The sequence below is a fragment of the Marmota monax genome, unplaced genomic scaffold, assembly GCF_021218885.2.
Source record: "Marmota monax isolate L192 unplaced genomic scaffold, Marmota_monax_Labrador192_F-V1.1 WCK01_AAM20220418_F8-fsc00168, whole genome shotgun sequence".
Lineage (NCBI taxonomy): Eukaryota > Metazoa > Chordata > Mammalia > Rodentia > Sciuridae > Marmota > Marmota monax.
In genome coordinates this window covers 2500451-2518154 of record NW_026692492.1, presented here as the reverse complement: position 1 = coordinate 2518154, position 17704 = coordinate 2500451, and the positions used below count along the sequence as shown (strand labels likewise).

Below are 17704 nucleotides of genomic sequence, written 5' to 3'. Positions count from 1 at the left end.
CCTCCAATTAGATCCTGCACAGACACATTCACTACAATGAGACCTGAGAGTGTGACATCCAGAGAGCAGCTACTGCCTGAGGATCTACACCTCAGACAGGAAAAGCCACCCATCAGGATGGACCCCAGCCATGACTGACATCTGTCTGTTCAGCCTGCTCTGTCCTGCTGCCCTCCAGCCACTGGCACAGCCCACCAGCTCCCAGCCCTGCCCGGCTTCTGGTCGACCTGAGTCCCTTCAGCTCTCACCTTCCTCCGTCACTATTCTCTATTTGGAGAAACACAGCTGATTTTAAAAAGGTTCTTAGAGATCAAAATTCCTCTTTCATCTCACTCTAGGGACAATGGCAGCTTCTAGGAACACAAACAACAGTGAGTGTGGCGCAGGGGAGGGTGTTAGACCAGGACGCAAGAAAAGACCACTGGCTCCAATTAAATCAAATTAAAGCAAGGTTATTATTTTGACCAGCCGGGCTGCCTCTCCCACCCAACACTGACCCCGGGACCTGTCTGCACAGCAAGGCCCCCTCCTCCCCCACCATCTACCTTCCCTCCTGTCATCTTCCCCAGCATCCAGACACCTGCTGGTTCCATTCTGTACTCCAGAGGCTCCGCAGTCTTCAGCAACCTGGCCCTTTTCTGGGTCTCTACTTGAGGGAGACGCCCCTGCACATGCAAGGGACTGAGTAGCTTTTGTCCCTGTTTCTCTCTTACTGCCAATTTAATCCCCAGCCAGCCTACAGGCCCTTAATGGGGACCTTTTCCTTGCCAACACCTCGCGGGACCTCTCTTTCACATCTCTGCAGTCACTCTCTGCTCTCTGGGCTGTGCTCCTGTGCAGACACTTCATCCAGTTTCCTGAGTTTACAATCCTCTCCTTGATGCAGGGGGCCTGTTTTCAACACTTGGTCGTGAGCAGAGTGCCCCCTGCTGACCGTCCTGTGTTATGACCGCTGGTTTTACAAGCCTCCTCTGTGGTGTTCAATCTTCAGTCCTCAGGTGCTTGTGTGTCTGGTGCACTGCTCCATGTCTGGGTCCGTGCGTTTGCTTCTGTACATTGCTTCCAAGGAAACCGGGCCTTTGTGTTTGTGTGGGCTCTGTCTCATCCAGCAACGAGGCCCACGGAACAGGGTCGAGGACAGTGTGGCTAGAGAGTCACGAATCAAGACCTCCAGACACCAAGCAGGAAGCAGGTCTGATTTTATTGCGCAGTTACCATGTGTATACACTCGGGCAGCAGCTAAGCACATTACACGCAGCCACCAATACAATTTCGGAACAACTCTAGGAGACCAAAGCAGGCCCCCCAATATTCCCTCTGGCCTACTGACGATTCCAAGGTTGTTCTGTTGAGCAACTGCTGGCACAGGAGTGACTCTGAAGAGCCACAACCAAACAAGTAGCAGGCCGTGGAGCAAGTGCAGGGTCTGCAACAGGTGGCCTCACGCCCAGGGAGGGGCCTACAGGGTGAGCAGCCTGCAGCTCACACTCCTAGCTGGAGGGGAGTGGCCTGCCACTCAGGTGCCCCTCATGTATGCCACATATGCAGTTGTCCATGCCCTTGTCCCCACGTCTCCCCCTCAGACTTGCCACAAGGACTTTTGCTAGCATCCCTTATTTTTGTTTGGTGGCCTTCACATGCTTGCATAAGCGTCTCCCAACACAAGAAAAAATTATTACTGTCACACTCAGTAGGGCCAGGGTAATAGCGTTATAAGGGTTAGTAACTTGGTTCTCAGGTTTTTCCAATGTTCAGCCAATCCCTGGAAGAAAGAGGAGGCTGTTGAGACAGACACCTTAGTCCCCTTGATTTTGACCATGGCCTTAGTGACGTCATGCAGTCGTAACACAGTGAGCATCCCAAGCGCCCTTCATGAACTGAGAAAAAGTGGAGAACTCTAAGGTTCCATTGTCAGATACAGCGTATTGGGTGACGCAAATACTATGAAATTCAGAGTGACTGTGAGCCTTAGCAACATAAACAGAACACTTCGTGGCTCCTGGTGGAGGTCTGGTTCTTGCTGAATGAGGAAAATAGTGGTTCAGTTCAGTTTATTTAAGTCATTTTGAGAGGCGAAGGCTGCTGCCACACAGGGGACACATTGTTTGCAGTCTGCACAGTGTGGATCCTCTGAGTGAGTGCAGCAGTGGCAGTGGCCATGGTGGCGATGGCGGCCACTAAGGCAACAATCCCAGCAATGATGAGGGCAATATCACGCCTTGTCTGGTGCAGGATCTCACTGAGAAGATGCTTCCTCTGCATGTCCCATGGACTCCTCCACTCCTTGGACTGGTTCAGTGGAAGCCAGGCTGCGGGGGGCATCTGAGGATCAATACACATTTAGCTTTCATAGCCGGTGTAGACAGGTTGTGAGCCAGCAGGATGCATTGACTGCACAAGGGATCTCTGCATGAGTGATAACTACACCATCAGAGGCAGTGATTATGAGCATGGCAAGGGTGGCGTGACACACGCTTGTGCACAGTGGGTATGGGTATACTTTGGGATGAAGGTATATGTTGGGTTTAGGGCCCATTATCCACTCATGCATCCAGCCAGATGCCACCCATTTGAAGGGTCTAGTGGCCAGCAATATTGGCCTGATATCCATCATGCCATATTGATTTCCTGCATAATGGTTGGTGACAGATCGTCCCAGGGAGCAGTTACTGCATTAGCCCACATGGTTTGAGGCACATGGGTTACATTCCAGGGAGCTGCGCCCAACCCGGCACTTAGGTGTTGATCTTCTCCAAAGAAATTTCTCTTACCAAGGAGATAAGGTGTGGCTGCCACACATGGATTCCACGGGGTGCTGTCATTATAAGAGGGGGGCTTTCTAAAGAGTGTTGTTGGGCATGTTGGCAGGAAGAGTTTCTTGCACTTGCCATGGGGAGGTAGTCTATGGCTTTTGGTAGCGTTAACTACCAACTGTCAGTGAGAGACAGCCAGCATAGGACTTGTTATATTGATCTACAAAAGTTTCATTAGCAAGAGCAAAAGAGAGAGGACGGTTCTGATTGTAGGTCTCATTATCAACGACGGAGAAACCACTCAGCCGAGCAGGAGTGGTAGTGCTGGTGTTCCCCTGCACGGGTGGTCCTTGTATGGCTACCTCAGGATCAATGAGGAAGGAATTATTAGAAAAGAGCTTAGATAGGGCTCCTTCCCAATTGACCACCGCTAATTTGGTGGCCAATGGTCCAAAGCCGAATTTACATGGCAGGCAGTTTCACTGCAGGCACCCAGATGGGGTGAGGCTTCTGTCAACATGTACAAACCCTGGACCCAGTTTTAGGAGGGACGCTGGACCATCATGCACTTGTGATGGGATCCAGCTGGGAGATTATAGGTAAATGGCAGGGCACAGTGAAGGGGGCCTACTGTTTGTGGGTGGCTGTTTCCATGGAAAATTTTGAAGTTGAAAGAAAATTTGAAGCAAACAAGATTTTGTTCAAGGCATTGTGAGGGGATTTGGTAGAGCCTTCTCCCTCCCCCTGCCCCATTTTTGTAGCCTGGTCATTAATTCCTTGCGTGTTCTGTCTACAATGCATTAAACCTGAGGGTTATAGGGGATCCCAGTGACATGATTTCTGTGCCATGTAGAGCAAAATTCCTTGAAGGCTCTGCTTGCCCAGGCTGGACCCCGTGTCCGTTTTCATGGAGAAAGGAGCTGCCATGATCCCAAAGCACTTAAGTAGATGGGGATGACCATTCCACAGCCTGAATAGGTATCAGTGACCTCATAGTTATATTTTAATTTCCTGAAGGTTCAAAATGAGTGACATCTACTTGCCATAAGGCATTAGATTTTAATCTTGGGGATTTACTCCAGCAGGTTGTTAAGCGACAACAGGAAGGAAAGGGGCATATTTTTGTGGTCTTGACTAGCTGCTTGCAAGCCTCCTTGGTCAGTTCAGGAAATAATTTGCAGAGGCTCTGGGCATTCTCGCCAGAACTGTCCTGTCCCTCCACACCCCCAGCAGAGAGGCTTGAGCCCCTTCTGTCCCTGTATCCTGGGTGGCCAAATCCAGTCATCCACTGGGCTGCATTGTGCTGGCGCCTGCTGCTCTCTGTCCCTTGTTTAGTACCTCCGTGATCACCTCCTTGGCTGGGGCTGAGCAATGGGGACAGGATCCTAAGCCCCTGGCCCCTGTGTGGAGGTTACTGCTCAGGCTTCTGACTCCCAATAGGAAACCCAGGCTCCTGGGACCCCAACGTCCTGACCCGGGACCCTCTCCACACAGTGGAGAGGACGTGACCCAGAGACACCCCAGACAAAAGGCACCCTGTGCATCGAACTTCCCCTGGAGGATGCAGGGATGTGCCCACAGGAGCATCCTGGGTCCTCAACCCTAGGGAGCCCCTCACCCTCTTCACCCAGCATCCAGATTGCTCCCTTGTCAGATGAAATATGTAAAAACCTCCCATGAAATCAAGCTAAAAAGAACACAGAAATGAGACAATTTCTGTGACAACACATTCACCATTATTTTTGCCAAAACGTCACAATTACCAACTCATGATGTAAACCATGGTCGTGGAGCTGTGCTCCATTAGGTCATGGCTCAGACTCTGAGTGGGACAACTTCAAATAACACCCACTTAAAGCCTGTGACGTGCCCACCCCAGAGCTTGGACGGGGAGAGGGGAAGAAGCAATTTTTGCTTCTGTAGACCATGGGACAGTGGGACCCTGTGAGCACTGCTGGACCCGGACACTGACTGCCTCACGTTCGTCCCACAGCTTTACCCAAGAGAAGCGATTGCCTTTGTGCTGACTGCGCAGGAGACAGCCCCCTGGGGTGCTCTGACCACCACACGCTGGGCAGCTGGCCCCGGAGTCCAATCTGAGCTGTGAATTCTGCTGTCGGGAGTCACTATAAGTCCTGTGTAGGGGAGTATGGAACAGCTGCTGTGCCCCACAACACATTGGGCCTCACCCCCATTCAGATAATGAGGTGTGGCTCCAGGAGTAGGAGTCCGCCAGTGGGGTCGAGTTACACCCTCCTGTTCCTTTGGAATCCTACTCTGTGCCCTTTTGGGATAGAATGTTCCATGGAACCTCCCCTTGTGTGTCCCCTTCCTTTGCTCTGCCCTTGATCCCCACACAGCACATGAGATGGGCGTGGCCTTCCAGGATGTCAACCTACTGGCAGCAGACATCAGGAAGACTCCACCCCCTGAATCTTGACCCTATCCTCATTTGAGTGGCTTCTCCCCCATAAAGTGGGGCTCCAGGCCTGCTCTCTCTCATTCTTACCTGCCTTGCCTCCTTTAGGGGAGCTGGGTGAGGGAGCCATCACAGAACCAAAGAAAAAGACATTTCTCTGTCTCTGTGTGACAATGTCATGCAGCCCAGTTCACCTGGAGTGACTCTGGCTGGTTTAGTCCTATGTCGGGACAAGTGGTGTCCTGTACTTGAACTTCAGTGTCAATTTTAGAAATTTAGTGAGTTTGGAATTTCTCTCCAGAAGTTAAGTGCACTTAGGATTTCAGAGTGTTGTGGGTTGAATTGTAGAAAGTAAGGGAATTAGACAGAAGAAGAAGTTGTGATGTCAAACTCATAAGATCTGGGAATTTTTCGACGATAGAAAGATAAACAAAAAATATTTTTGCAATCCTAGAAATCATAAGTAAATATAAAGAATTATGAAGGTGATTCATGGGATATGTTGCTAAGTTCGGTGCTCTCCTGAGGGAAAATTGCTTTTCTGAAAAGTTTTTGATTTACCATTTTTACATTCAAAGGATTTTTCTCCAGTAACGTCCTACATGTATATGAGTGAAACAGTAATAACAGAAAAGTTTACCAATTGTTTACATGCATACTATTTCTCTGCAGTATCTGTTCTTTCACTTGTATGAAGCAGACAGGATGTGGCAAAAGCTTTTCCACATTGTTGTTATTCATAGCGCTTTTCTCTGGTATGTATTCTTCCATGTCTGTGAAGCGTAGAGGATGTAGCAAAGGCTTTGCCACACTGCTTACATTCATTGGGCTTCTCTCCAGTGTGCATTCTTCCATGAATCTGAAGGTAACTGGATGTAGTAAAGGCTTTGCCACACTGTTGACATTCATAGGGCTTTTCTCCGGTATGTATTCTTCCATGTATATGAAGCTTAGTGGATGTAGCAAAGGCTTTGCCACACTGCTTACATGCATAGGGCTTCTCTCCAGTATGAGTTTTTTCATGTGAGTGAAGGTGAGAGGACTGAGCGAAGGCTTTCCCACACTGCTTACATTCATAGGGCTTCTCTCCAGTATGAGTTCGTTCATGTATCTGAAGGTAGGAGGCAGTAGTAAAGGCTTTTCCACACTGTTGACATTCATAGGGCTTTTCTCCGGTATGTATTCTTCCATGTATATGAAGCTTATGAGATGTAGCAAAGGCTTTGCCACACTGCTTACATTCATAGGGCTTCTCTCCAGTATGCCTTCTCTGATGTACTCTAAGTAAACTGGGATAAGCAAAGTCTTTCCCACATACCTTACAATTTAAACCTTCCTTCCCCATGTGTGTGATCCTGTGCCTTTGAAGACTTGTGTATGAAATACAGGTCTGACCACCTCGTTTACATTCATGGAGTTTCTCTCCACAATGAGTTCCTTCATGTCTTCTAAATAAAGAGGAGAAATCAAAGGCTTTCCCACATATGTCCCATTGAAAATGTTTATCTCCACTGTGTGTTGTCATGTGTCTTGGAACACTGGTGGGATAAGAAGAGGCTTCACCACATTGCTGATATATATAGGGTTGCCACCCAGTATGAGTATCTCCATGCCTTTGAATGTCACTGGAGTGACTGATGACTTTCCCATGTACTGTAGATTCATAAAGTCCATCTCCAGTTTGTATTAACATTTGTGTGTGAATATTTTGGGGAGAAACCAGAGCATTCTTACATTGTTTAAATTCACATGGCTTCTCTTCACATTCCTCATGCTTGTAGTATTTGTGTCCAGAGTATGATGTGATCTGCCTATGAAGGAATGAAGGTCATATGAAGTCTTTTGCACACATAATGAAGTGACATGGATTTACTCTATTAAAATTTTTCTTTGTTCAAGTAAGAATTGGAATCGATTTGAAGCTTCTCCCACACTATTTTGTGCCTTTGAGTTTACCATATGACTTCTTTAAGGAAGAAGAAGTGACCAGCACGTAATCAATGCTTGATTCATTCACCATTTTCTATGTATTGATAGATCTTTACATTACTACCAACATCAGGTAAAGGCTAGGTTTGCTGACTTGTTCAACTTGCCTAAAAATAAGGAGATTGAAAGCAAACAATCCTTTTCAACACAGCTTCTCTATGGCTATTATCCAAATAGTGGTATTCACATATGCAATTTCATAGTACTTTTTGAATGTCAAATACTTTGAAAAGACTGAATATCTGTTACAGCTAAGTATATATTTCTGGTAAAAAACACTATAAGAAGAAATACTTCTCAAATTATGCATACTTCTTTGGTTGGTTTCCTTTAAAAATGATATGACCGTTCTCAGACCCCATCGTGGACTCCTCTTGTGAGTACACTTACCTTACATTGCTCCCAGAGTTTTCATTAGGGTCTTCAGTGGTCTTGTCTTCCCATTTCTTTCCTAAAATGAGAACACAACAATCTTTATGAGTATTTAGGAGCCAGAAATGCTTTGCCAAATCCTAGGTGCCATTTATGCTGCAATAATTCACCAATTGATTCCCTTTTCACCTTCTGCATAAATGACCAAAATAAACATGAGTTCTCGATTTGATTAATTTTAGAAACGTCATTATTACCTATAGAAGCCAGGTTTCTGAGGACTTCCAGCATCACATCTCTGTAAAGGTTCTTCTGGGAAGGATCCAGCAAAGCCCACTCCTCCTTGGTGAAGTTCACAGCCACATCCTCAAAGGTCACTGAGATCTAAAATATCCCCCCAAATGTATAGTGGAGGCCAGGAGAGATTGACAGCATGAGAAATCTATACTCAACATGCATGATGTTCACATGATTCCCTGGCCTCTCGATTAATTCCACGATTTGGTCCATCAAATCTTTACTGTACTCAACTTCTTCCAGCCATTCCAACACTAGAAATTGGCTACTCAGAAGGCAAACATCATAGTGATTTATACCTTTTCTTTGGTGAGTTCACAGGAAGTAAGACAGGCTCCCAGATTACTCCTAACTTCTTTATTGGTTGCATCTCTATTATATGTCCTAGAAACGTGTTGTGTGGTACAGAGCTAATATAAGTACTTTTGATAGTACTTATTTAGAAAACAAAGGTGATGAGTAGGAAATTGCAGGAATCATGAAACTAAGAGATTTTGCCAATTACAGTGGCTCCCTGTACCTACAAAGTTAATATAGACAACATGGTATTTACTGATGTCTTGTTTCCTCTGAAAGTCTATTGTTCCATACTTAAAGAAATGCCTAGAACCAGCCCCCACGCACACCCTCTGGGCATGGGGTCACTAAAAAGATACCTTCACAGACAACATTTAGACAAACTTTCACACAGGTTGTCACAATGCATTAGCTGGAGATTGAGCTCATCCTGTGTGATTACACTGAGAACAACTAGAAGTTTGCAGGTACTTTACTCCAGAACAAATTTAGTTAACTAGCTTACTATTAAATGGCCAAAACAAACATGAGTTCTCTATTTGATTAATTTAATTTATTTATTAATAAACACAACAATTTGATAATTTCCTGTGGCTACTGTCAAACCAGAATGTGGGAAGTGAAAGATGGCACATGTCTTAAAAGTAACTCAATGACCCAAAAATGTCACCTGTCCAAACAACAGCCTTACAAAATTTTATAACTCTCAAAACAATCTTCTTAATAAACAGAAGGCACTACATTTCTAAGTCTCATAGCAACAAGGCATGTTCAATGATTGTCAAACTCTTCTTAACAGCAGCCGGTTCACTACCATAATGTAGTCATGAGACACATACCAATGTTCTGCTCAAGGACATTTTGATCAATGTTGGGCTTTATGTGCAATGGTTGTCTGTTGTGAAAGAGATTCATCGTGCCTGCAGCAATGGTGGTGCCAACAAACCTAAGGGAGAAGATCATCCAGAGTGTGGTCAAGCAACAAGTTTGTAGCCCAGATTCCTGAACTATCCCACACAGTCTGGGTGTGAAACAGGCCACCACTCACATCTGTAAGCATGCTATGATGTCTGCACCATGATGGAACAGGCAAAAAGAAAATGTCCCTGCCACTGACACAGAACCACACGCAAGGACTGAGAACATACAGAACCACCCAAAACAATGAAGAATGCACATTTACACTCAGAGACATCAGCCCAACTCTGTCAGGACAATGATGCAGGCAGGAGGGCTTCATGGGCCTTCAACCCTTGGGAAGCACACTGGGGACTCTGGGTCACAGAAACACTCCACAGGACATAAACCACACCCCTACAAGTGCACCACCAGTGAAATCCCATGTATGCCCAAAGATCATGAGAGCAAAAGCAGAAATCAGATCAGGAGCAGGTGAAAAGCCTCCAGGGAAGGGGACATGAAACAAGACTCTAAACAGACACAGGACAAAGTGGTGACTCAAGAGAAAATGTGACCATTTTGAAGGAAAAAAAATGTAAAAGTCCGTCACAGGAAATTCATAGAGAATACCTGAGGTGTGCTGTATTGGTATCGAAGTCATCCAACACACATTTCAGAAAAGGAGCTAAAGCAATTATTGAAGCTGTCACTTCAAAAAACCAGAGAAAGAAGAGCAAGGTAAACCTAAATTAACCACAGGAAGGTAACAGAGAAGGTGTGGATGAAACCCCAATGAGGAAACCCACAGTCCGCAAAATCAACTTCTTCATGAACATCAGCATCACTGATAAACGGACATAAGGCTAAGAGTACAGAGGACAGGGACTGGGGATGCGGCTCAGTGGAAGAGTGCTTGTCTAGTGCCTGGGAAAAACTGGGTTCAATCCTCACTGACACATAAAAAGAAAGAATTAAAAGTGTAAATTATACAATAACATTAAAGAGAAATGCAAAGAGGACTGAAAACCTACTAACAGATTTAAAATTCTCATCATCCACAATGCATTGGGACTTCAAGATTATCTTAAATGTGCTTGACACAAATTAGGCAACTTGCAAAAACTGGACCTTTTCGTTGAGAGAGACAGTCTTTTATTTTTACACACAAGGGGAAATACACAAAATAGATGAGCATATGGCTGCTGAAAAAAATAGACTCAATAACTAATTACTACTACAAAAGGTAAGGCAAGGCTCTAACATCACAAACAGGCTTCCATGAGACACATAAAAACTGCCACCAATTTTCTACATTTTTTCCAGAACATAGAAGCTCAGTTAAAATCTTCTAATTCTTTCTGAGGCATAAGTTACCATATTATCCAAATTAACTGGATCAAGAAAAGTATTAAATAGAAAACTATGAATGATGCTCATAATCACAAATGCAAAATTCAATCATGAATGCAAAAAACTGTATGATTAAGTCATCACACTTCAGGTGTCTATAAAAATGATGTGAAAATTATGGGCACAGGAACCCTCACTACAGTGACTACAGCATCCATATCCAGAACTGCCCAAAGCTAGATGCAAGGAAGATGCATCTTTCAATACTGAATGGACAAGCTGCAGTTTGGCCACCTCAAAGAAAGTGAGCTCTGCAGCCTGGGAAGATACAGCACCCTTAAAGGCAGACTGGAAAGTGAGAGAAGCCACTTTGAAATGGCCAAGTGCAGTAAGATTCCAAGTCAAGAACATTCTGGAAAAGACAACATTATAGATGCACTAGCAGAACTGATGGGTGCCAGGGACTCAGGGAGCACACAGGGAGGAAGGAATGAGAGGAGTGATGAACAGGTGGAACACAGGATTCCCAGAGCAGTGAAACTCTTCTGTACATTTTCTTGTATACTATGTGACACACAAAGTCACATCACACAGAGGAGGAACCTAAGGTAAATGGTGAACTTTGGCTTATGATAACGTTTTGCTTCATCCATTCTCTTTATCAAATGTTCAACCCTGGTTTAGTAACTAACAAACATCCTACACCAATGCAATATGTTGAAAACAGTGGAGACTATCGGCTGGAGAGAACGGGTATTCGATACTATGAGTCATGGCACATTTAATTGTCACCTTGATTGGATTAAAAGATACAGTGATTAATAAGCTTTGGGGTGTGTCCATGAGGGTGTGTCTACAAATGATTGGCATGTGGAACAGCGTATCAAATTGGAGAACCTCCTTAAGCTAGGCAGCACCATCCAATAGGATGGTGTCTTGGGAGGCACAAAAGTTGGAAGGAGGAGGAAGCAGCAGCAGAGCAAGCCCCTTTCTTCTCCAATGGCTGCTGCAATGGCCTGAGGATATCAGACTCTGCCTTCTTCACTCTCCCAACGTGGACTCTGCCAGTGATTCTCCAGGAAGTTTCCAGAACCGTTGGTCTGGACTAGGGCAGCACCATTGATCCCTCTTGTTCTGAGGCTTCAGCCTGTTGGACTCTGTAGCTACTACTTCTCAAGCTCTCCAGCGGCAGACGGCCACTGTGGACACCAGCTTCAGGTCAAGTAGGCCAATCTAATACCTCCCCTTTTATAATCATACATCATACTGATGCTGTTCCTCTAGAGAACACTGACTAATAAATTATGTAAGCCTAAATTGCTCATAAAATAAAGTTTATATAATAAAGAAGTGAATAAACTATCAAGCCATGAAGTTTTACAAATATCTACATAAGAAACAATATTGTATGCTAAATAACTTTTTCATAATAATGCAAAAATAAAGCAAAGAGGAAGAGTCATATTTACAAATTTCAAAAGTATGGACAAAAGCAAATAAACTGATTTTGAATACTATTTTCATCTGGAAACAAATTGGATGATAAGTCTTAAAAGTTATTCAACTGCTGGTATGGTGATGTGTACCTATAATTTCAGCCACTAGGGAAGTCAAGGCAGGGAAATGGCAAGTTGGAGGCCAGTCTCAGCAAATTAGCAAGACACTCAGAAATTTAGTGAGACTGGTCTTCGTCAAAAATAAAAATGGGTACTACAATTGTAGCTGAGTGTCAGAGCACTTCCTAGCATGTTTGCAGAACTCGATATGATCCTCAGCACCACAGAAAAATAAACAAACAAAATAAATGTATTCTGTCCATGTACAAGTATACAAAAAAATTAAAAAAAAATTATATATATATAAAAGAACAAGAAATAATAAGTAAATAAGAAGAAGGGCTGAGAATGGGCTTTGTGGCAAAGTGCCTGTTAGTTTATTCCCCAGTAAAACACCTGCCCACCTCCAGAACACTGCTCACAAATTGAAAATCATTTCTGGAGGATAACTAAGCATGAGCAAGTCCATGGCATCAATCTTCAGCACTCAATAAGTAAGCAAGTAAATAAACAACAGTCTACAATACTAATTCTCTTGGGCTGGAGAATAGCTTGGTTGTAGAAAACTTCCCAAGCATGTATGTGGCCCTCCAGTGGATCAATCTCCAGCAGTCCACACACACACACACACACAATAAATAAATAAATAAAATACATAAAAATGATTATAATACAAAAGGTACACAATTACAGGCATAGAATACAACAAAATCAACTAAAAGAACACACTTTCTCACAAAGGAGATTGAATGTTAGCATGATCAAAACTCTCTTAAAAAACATGGAGCATTTCAGGAAATTCTGTGAAATTTAGGGCATGGTTTACTGTATTTTGTAGGTAAACATATGGAAAACTACATCTAAAAATGGAAATAGTAGGGTTGGGATTCTGGCTCAGCAGTAGAGTGCTTACCTAGCACATGAGAGGTCCTAGGTTTGATCCTCAGCACCACATAAAAATAAATAAATAGGTATTCTGTCCACCTACAGCAAATAACAAAAAATACTTTTCAAAAAATTGAAAATAGAAGGGCTGGGGATGTGGCTCAAGCGGTAGCGTGCTCGCCTGGCATGCGTGCGGCCCGGGTTCGATCCTCAGCACCACATACAAACAAAGATGTTGTGTCCGCCAAAAACCAAAAAATAAATAAATATTAAAAAAATTCTCTAAAAAAAATTCAAAATATTAGACTGTATCCAAGACAAGTCAAAATTTTGTACAGAACAGAGACAGTAGAGAGAGCATTTATGTTGCACCCAAATTTCATAAGGTAAAAGGCCAGCTCCTAAAGGGGTGGCCCTAGGAGGAGGCACTTAGGAGGGAACAGGAATCAGGTGACATAGTGGGAGTGCTCTTGAGGGGATCATCACCCTTATTTAGGGGCATGTATTTCTCCTTTCCAGAAAACAAGTGTCATTTACTATTTCACTGATATTCAGTGGTTAAATGATCATAGTTGGGTATTTCAGGTATTGTCAAAATTGTCATTAAAATTTACAATGAATGGGGCTGGGGATGTGGCTCAAGCAGTAGGGCACTCGTCTCGCATGCGCAGGGCGCTGGGTTCGAGCCTCAGGACCATATAAAAATAAAATAAAGATGTTATATAAACGGAAAACTGAAAAATAAATTTAAAAAAAAGTACATTGGGCTGGGGATGTGGCTCAAGCAGTAGCACGCTCACCTGGCATGCGTGCGGCCCGGGTTCAATCCTCAGCACCACATACAAACAAAGATGTTGTGTCCGCTGAGAACTCTGTACCAAAACAAAGAATCTAAAAGGGGCTGGTGGCTAAGCACCTCTGGGCTCCATTCCTGATACCAAAAAAACCATGAACCTGCCAAGTCCAGACAACAACAGTGAAAAACTGTCATCCTTTGTCGAATTCATCACCTTGTGAAGGGCAGATACTAGTTTTCATGAAATCACATTCATAAATTTATCCACCACTATTTTTGTAGAATTGGACTCAAAATCTGCAGCAATAATGCAAGACAGAGTTTTTCTGTATCTTATGTGGGATTTTGGAATCTAGGACTGGATTTCAATTTGAAATCACTGAAAAGACAAGATTGAATCTTACAAACATTCTATATAAACTCAGGGGTAGCAAATGGTAAATTAAGTAATTAGGTGTGTTCTTTTTTTTTGTACCCCCAAATTAAACCCAGAGATATTTTACTACTGATCCACATCCCCAGTCATTTTTATATTTTATTTTGAGATGCAGTCTCACCAGGTTGCATAAGGCCCAGCTAAGTTGCTGAGGCTGTCCTCAAATTTGCAACACTCCTGTCTCAGCCCCTGGAGCAGCCTGGCTGTAAGTTCGGAATTTTGACAATGAAAATATAACTAGACTTTAAAATCCAATTCTTTCTTGCCTCTTTAATAATAGTCCATCCCATTTGGCTCTGAATAAATAAACCTGGCCCTCAGATACGTGAGCACATCATTTCAAAATGATACACAGAAAGCTTTGGTGCTGAGGGAGCACGCATGTGTCAGGCTCAAGGGGAAGGGAAGGTCCCTGACAGCTGGGACATGCTCCCTCCAGGTCTTGCTCACTGAAAGCCTCCAGGATCACTCTCCCATGAACCTGGACCATGATTCCAGTCTACGAGGCTTTTCAGGTTTGCACAGCTCTGCACTGGGGTGGGTGGTCCTTATGCTCTGGGAGAGGTTTTGCTCCTTCACACTGTGAGAGATTGAAAGGGCAGGAGTAACTGCTGACCTGGCCCCTCAGCACCAGCATCCACAGGCTGCCTGTCCAACTTTCTCCAAGGACTGGGAACAGGGCTTGGGAAAATCAAGGTCCCAAGAAGTTAGTTGTCTAGATGAGGCTTGATCCAGGACATTCCTTAGCCCCAAGAACTCAGCTGATCTCCCAACAGGCTGTACCTCACAATTTTGGCTGTCCTCTAAGAGGAGCTGATCTAGGGCCTGAAATTCCTTGTACCATGCAGGGGACAGGACAGCTGTGGGCACATGGTGGCAGCCCCAGGAATGGATAGTGGCTGAGAACATAGGACTCTCTGAGGTGTCCAAAGAAAACCTGGCTGAGAAAATCAGATTTGATGTCTACACCTAAGAAAGATAAAAAAGAACCCAGAATTTTTGCAGGTGTTAACTAAAGTTCTCTATGAACTTGCTCTGTATCAATGAACCTTCAGACCACCTGATTTTGGGGATCTAAACCACCAAGAGGGTATAACACAGGGTTCTGTATGGTTGGCAAGAATTATCTTGGGCTCTCTCAAGCTCTTTCAAAGCCAATTACCTTAATTTCTGTATTAGCCCAAAATTCTCCAAACAAATGACCTCAGAATATATTACCAACCTTACCCAACATATAATCACCATCTTCCAAAGCTAACAATGTAATAACAGACCTACAGAAGAAATTTCCCCTTTTTTACTGTAGCCACCCATCTGATGATCCTACCAATGCACTTGGTTAATGTATTCAGGCATAACTTTCTTTTACAAATGTTCTTGTCAGTCATGCACAGTGGGGCGCAACTGTAATCCCAGCAGCTTGAGAGACTGGGTCAGGAGGACTGCTAAATTCAAAACTAGCCTCAGCAACTAAGTGAGGCCCTAAGGAATGTAGTGAGATCATGTCTCAAAATAAAATATAAAAAGAGCTTCAGATCTGCCTCAGTGTTTCAGTACCCCTGGGTTCAATCCCTGGTCTTAAAAAAAACATGTAATATCTTCAACAATGGGACACATACATCATTGAGGATACGTTGAATCCACGTTCCTGAGGATGGTCATTAATATTTGGGTGAAAATAAACTATTTTCCTCAGGTATGGTGGCCAGTGCCTTTAATTCCAACAGCTTGAGAAGCTGAGGCAGGAGGATCACATGTTCCAGGTGAGGCTGGACAACATAGCCAGATCCTGTCTGAAAACAAAATTTAAAAGGGCTGGAGATGAACGACAAGAGAATAAATCAGACATTATTATCCTATTTGCATATGTGCCTACATGACCAGTGTGAGTGGACATTAGGTACAACCAAAAAAAAAGAGAAGCTACAGTCTATTTATGTAGGATGCATTTTACTATCATGTATAAGTAATGAAAACCAAGTAAAATAAATAAATAACTTCTGCCAAAAACAAAAAAACAAATAAAAAAGGGCTGGGGATGTAAACGAAGATTCAATATCCCTAGTACCAATAACCAACTGCCTTATTTCATTTAAAGCAGCTATTTTACCTGAACACAGGATGTGTCAAGTGACTATTGTTTTCCCTCAAGTATAATACTCAGAAACAGAAAACAGAAGTGTTATTCTTGCCAGGGACAGTAGAACAGGCCTGTAATCCCAGGGACTCAGGAGGCTGAGGCAGGAAGATCACAAGTGGGAGGACAGTGTCAAAGCCACTGGTATATCTCATGTTTTTTTTTGTTGTTGTTGTTTTGTTTTTGTTTAGTTGTTGTTGTTTTTTAATTGGTGGTGGCTGGGGCTGGGGATGTGGCTCAAGTGGTAGCGCGCTCGCCTGGCATGCGTGCGGCCCGGGTTCGATCCTCAGCACCACATACAAACAAAGATGTTGTGTCTGCCAAATACTAAAAAATAAATATTAAAAAATTCTCTCTCTCTACCTCTATCTCTCGCACTCTCTCTTTAAAAAAAAAAAGCCCTACCGAGCCAGCAGCCTGAGCCACAGTAAAAAAAAAAAAAAAAAAAAAAAAAAAAAAAAATTGGTGGTGGCTGTGCCTGAGTATTTCACTGATACAGCTTCTCTAGTTTTGATCCCCAATACAAAAACAAAATATTCCTTGCAATATATCAGTAGAGGGCTGGGGATGTGGCTCAAGCGGTAGCGCGCTCGCCTGGCATGCGTGCGGCCCGGGTTCAATCCTCAGCACCACATACAAAGATGTTGTGTCCGCCAAAAACTAAAAAGAAACACTAAAAAATAAATAAATAAATAAATAAATACAAAGCATCTGCCAGTACTTTAAAAAATACATATATATATCAGTAGAGAAAAAGTGAAAATAAGTAGACTGTGTCCATTTGAAACACATGACGAAGACCAGATATTTGAGAGTGAGGGGAAGTGGAGAGGAAGATGGCATTTTAGAATGCAGCAGGCAAATGCAAATGAAGGACCTACAGCAGCCTTCGGAGAAACTAAACTGGGGGAAGGAAAGGGGATTTGTGGCCTTGCTTCCTACCATGCAGCCCAACCCCCAGGACCAGGGGACAGAGACCCAGGGCACCCTCCAGACGCTGCTCGGCCAGGCTCTGCAGCTCACCGTTTGCGGGGCCCCAAGGGAGGTGCTGACCGCGTACCTTCAGCCCTGGACACAAACTCACCATTTTTGTCTTCCTTGGGGACTCAGTGTTCGCTGGAGAACCTCCAGACACCAGAGATCTCGGAGACACAGGCTGCTCAGAGTCACCTAGGCCTTTCTGGCAGAGCATGTGGGGCCCGGAAAGGGAGGAGCGAAGTTGGTGAGGAAGAAAAGCCCGCGACATTACGGAAGCCCGCCCTTCCCCTCTGTTTTGGAACCTGATTGGACAGTTCCACCCCAGCATGCCTAATGGGCCACGTCCAGTCAGGCCTCTGCATTGTGACTGACAGCTAAGGTTATCCAATCACTAACCAAAATTGCCTAGAGTGGCAGATCCTTGGCCCCAGCCTTTTTCAGGTGGAGCTTCTTTCCTGTGCTGGGAACTAATCCAGGTGGGAAGCCTTTGCTTGAACGTGGTACAAATGGTAACATCTGGGATTGAGCTCTGGCTGAGG

At 44.1% G+C, this 17704-nt stretch overlaps 3 protein-coding genes across 3 annotated transcripts in view; all 3 read right to left on the bottom strand.

Moving 5' to 3' along the window:
• Window positions 1–17704, bottom strand: part of LOC124092073 (zinc finger protein 14) — a 112065-nt gene that overhangs the window by 74156 nt on the left and 20205 nt on the right. The window lies entirely within an intron of this gene.
• LOC124092079 (zinc finger protein 709-like) overlaps window positions 1–17704 on the bottom strand; it is a 147569-nt gene that overhangs the window by 109682 nt on the left and 20183 nt on the right. The gene's annotated exons all lie outside the window — the stretch shown is intronic.
• LOC124092075 (zinc finger protein 433-like) lies at window positions 4246–17416 on the bottom strand. Its single transcript, XM_046443377.2, has 4 exons — window positions 17272–17416; window positions 7791–7917; window positions 7552–7612; window positions 4246–6983 (listed from the first exon to the last, which is right to left on the bottom strand). Exons 1-4 carry the CDS (start codon window positions 17377–17379, stop codon window positions 5906–5908), a joined length of 1374 nt encoding a protein of 457 aa, XP_046299333.1. The 5' UTR covers window positions 17380–17416; the 3' UTR covers window positions 4246–5905.

Excerpts from the sequence above, each read along its gene's own strand:
- LOC124092075 (XM_046443377.2), bottom strand. The coding sequence starts at position 17,379 with ATGCTCTGCCAGAAAGGCCTAGGTGACTCTGAGCAGCCTGTGTCTCCG. Across the intron at positions 7,918-17,271 it reads CCCCAAGGAAGACAAAAATG|ATCTCAGTGACCTTTGAGGA; the intron begins GTGAGTTTGTGT and ends GGGATATTTTAG. Across the intron at positions 6,984-7,551 it reads AACTCTGGGAGCAATGTAAG|GCAGATCACATCATACTCTG; the intron begins GTAAGTGTACTC and ends ATTCCTTCATAG.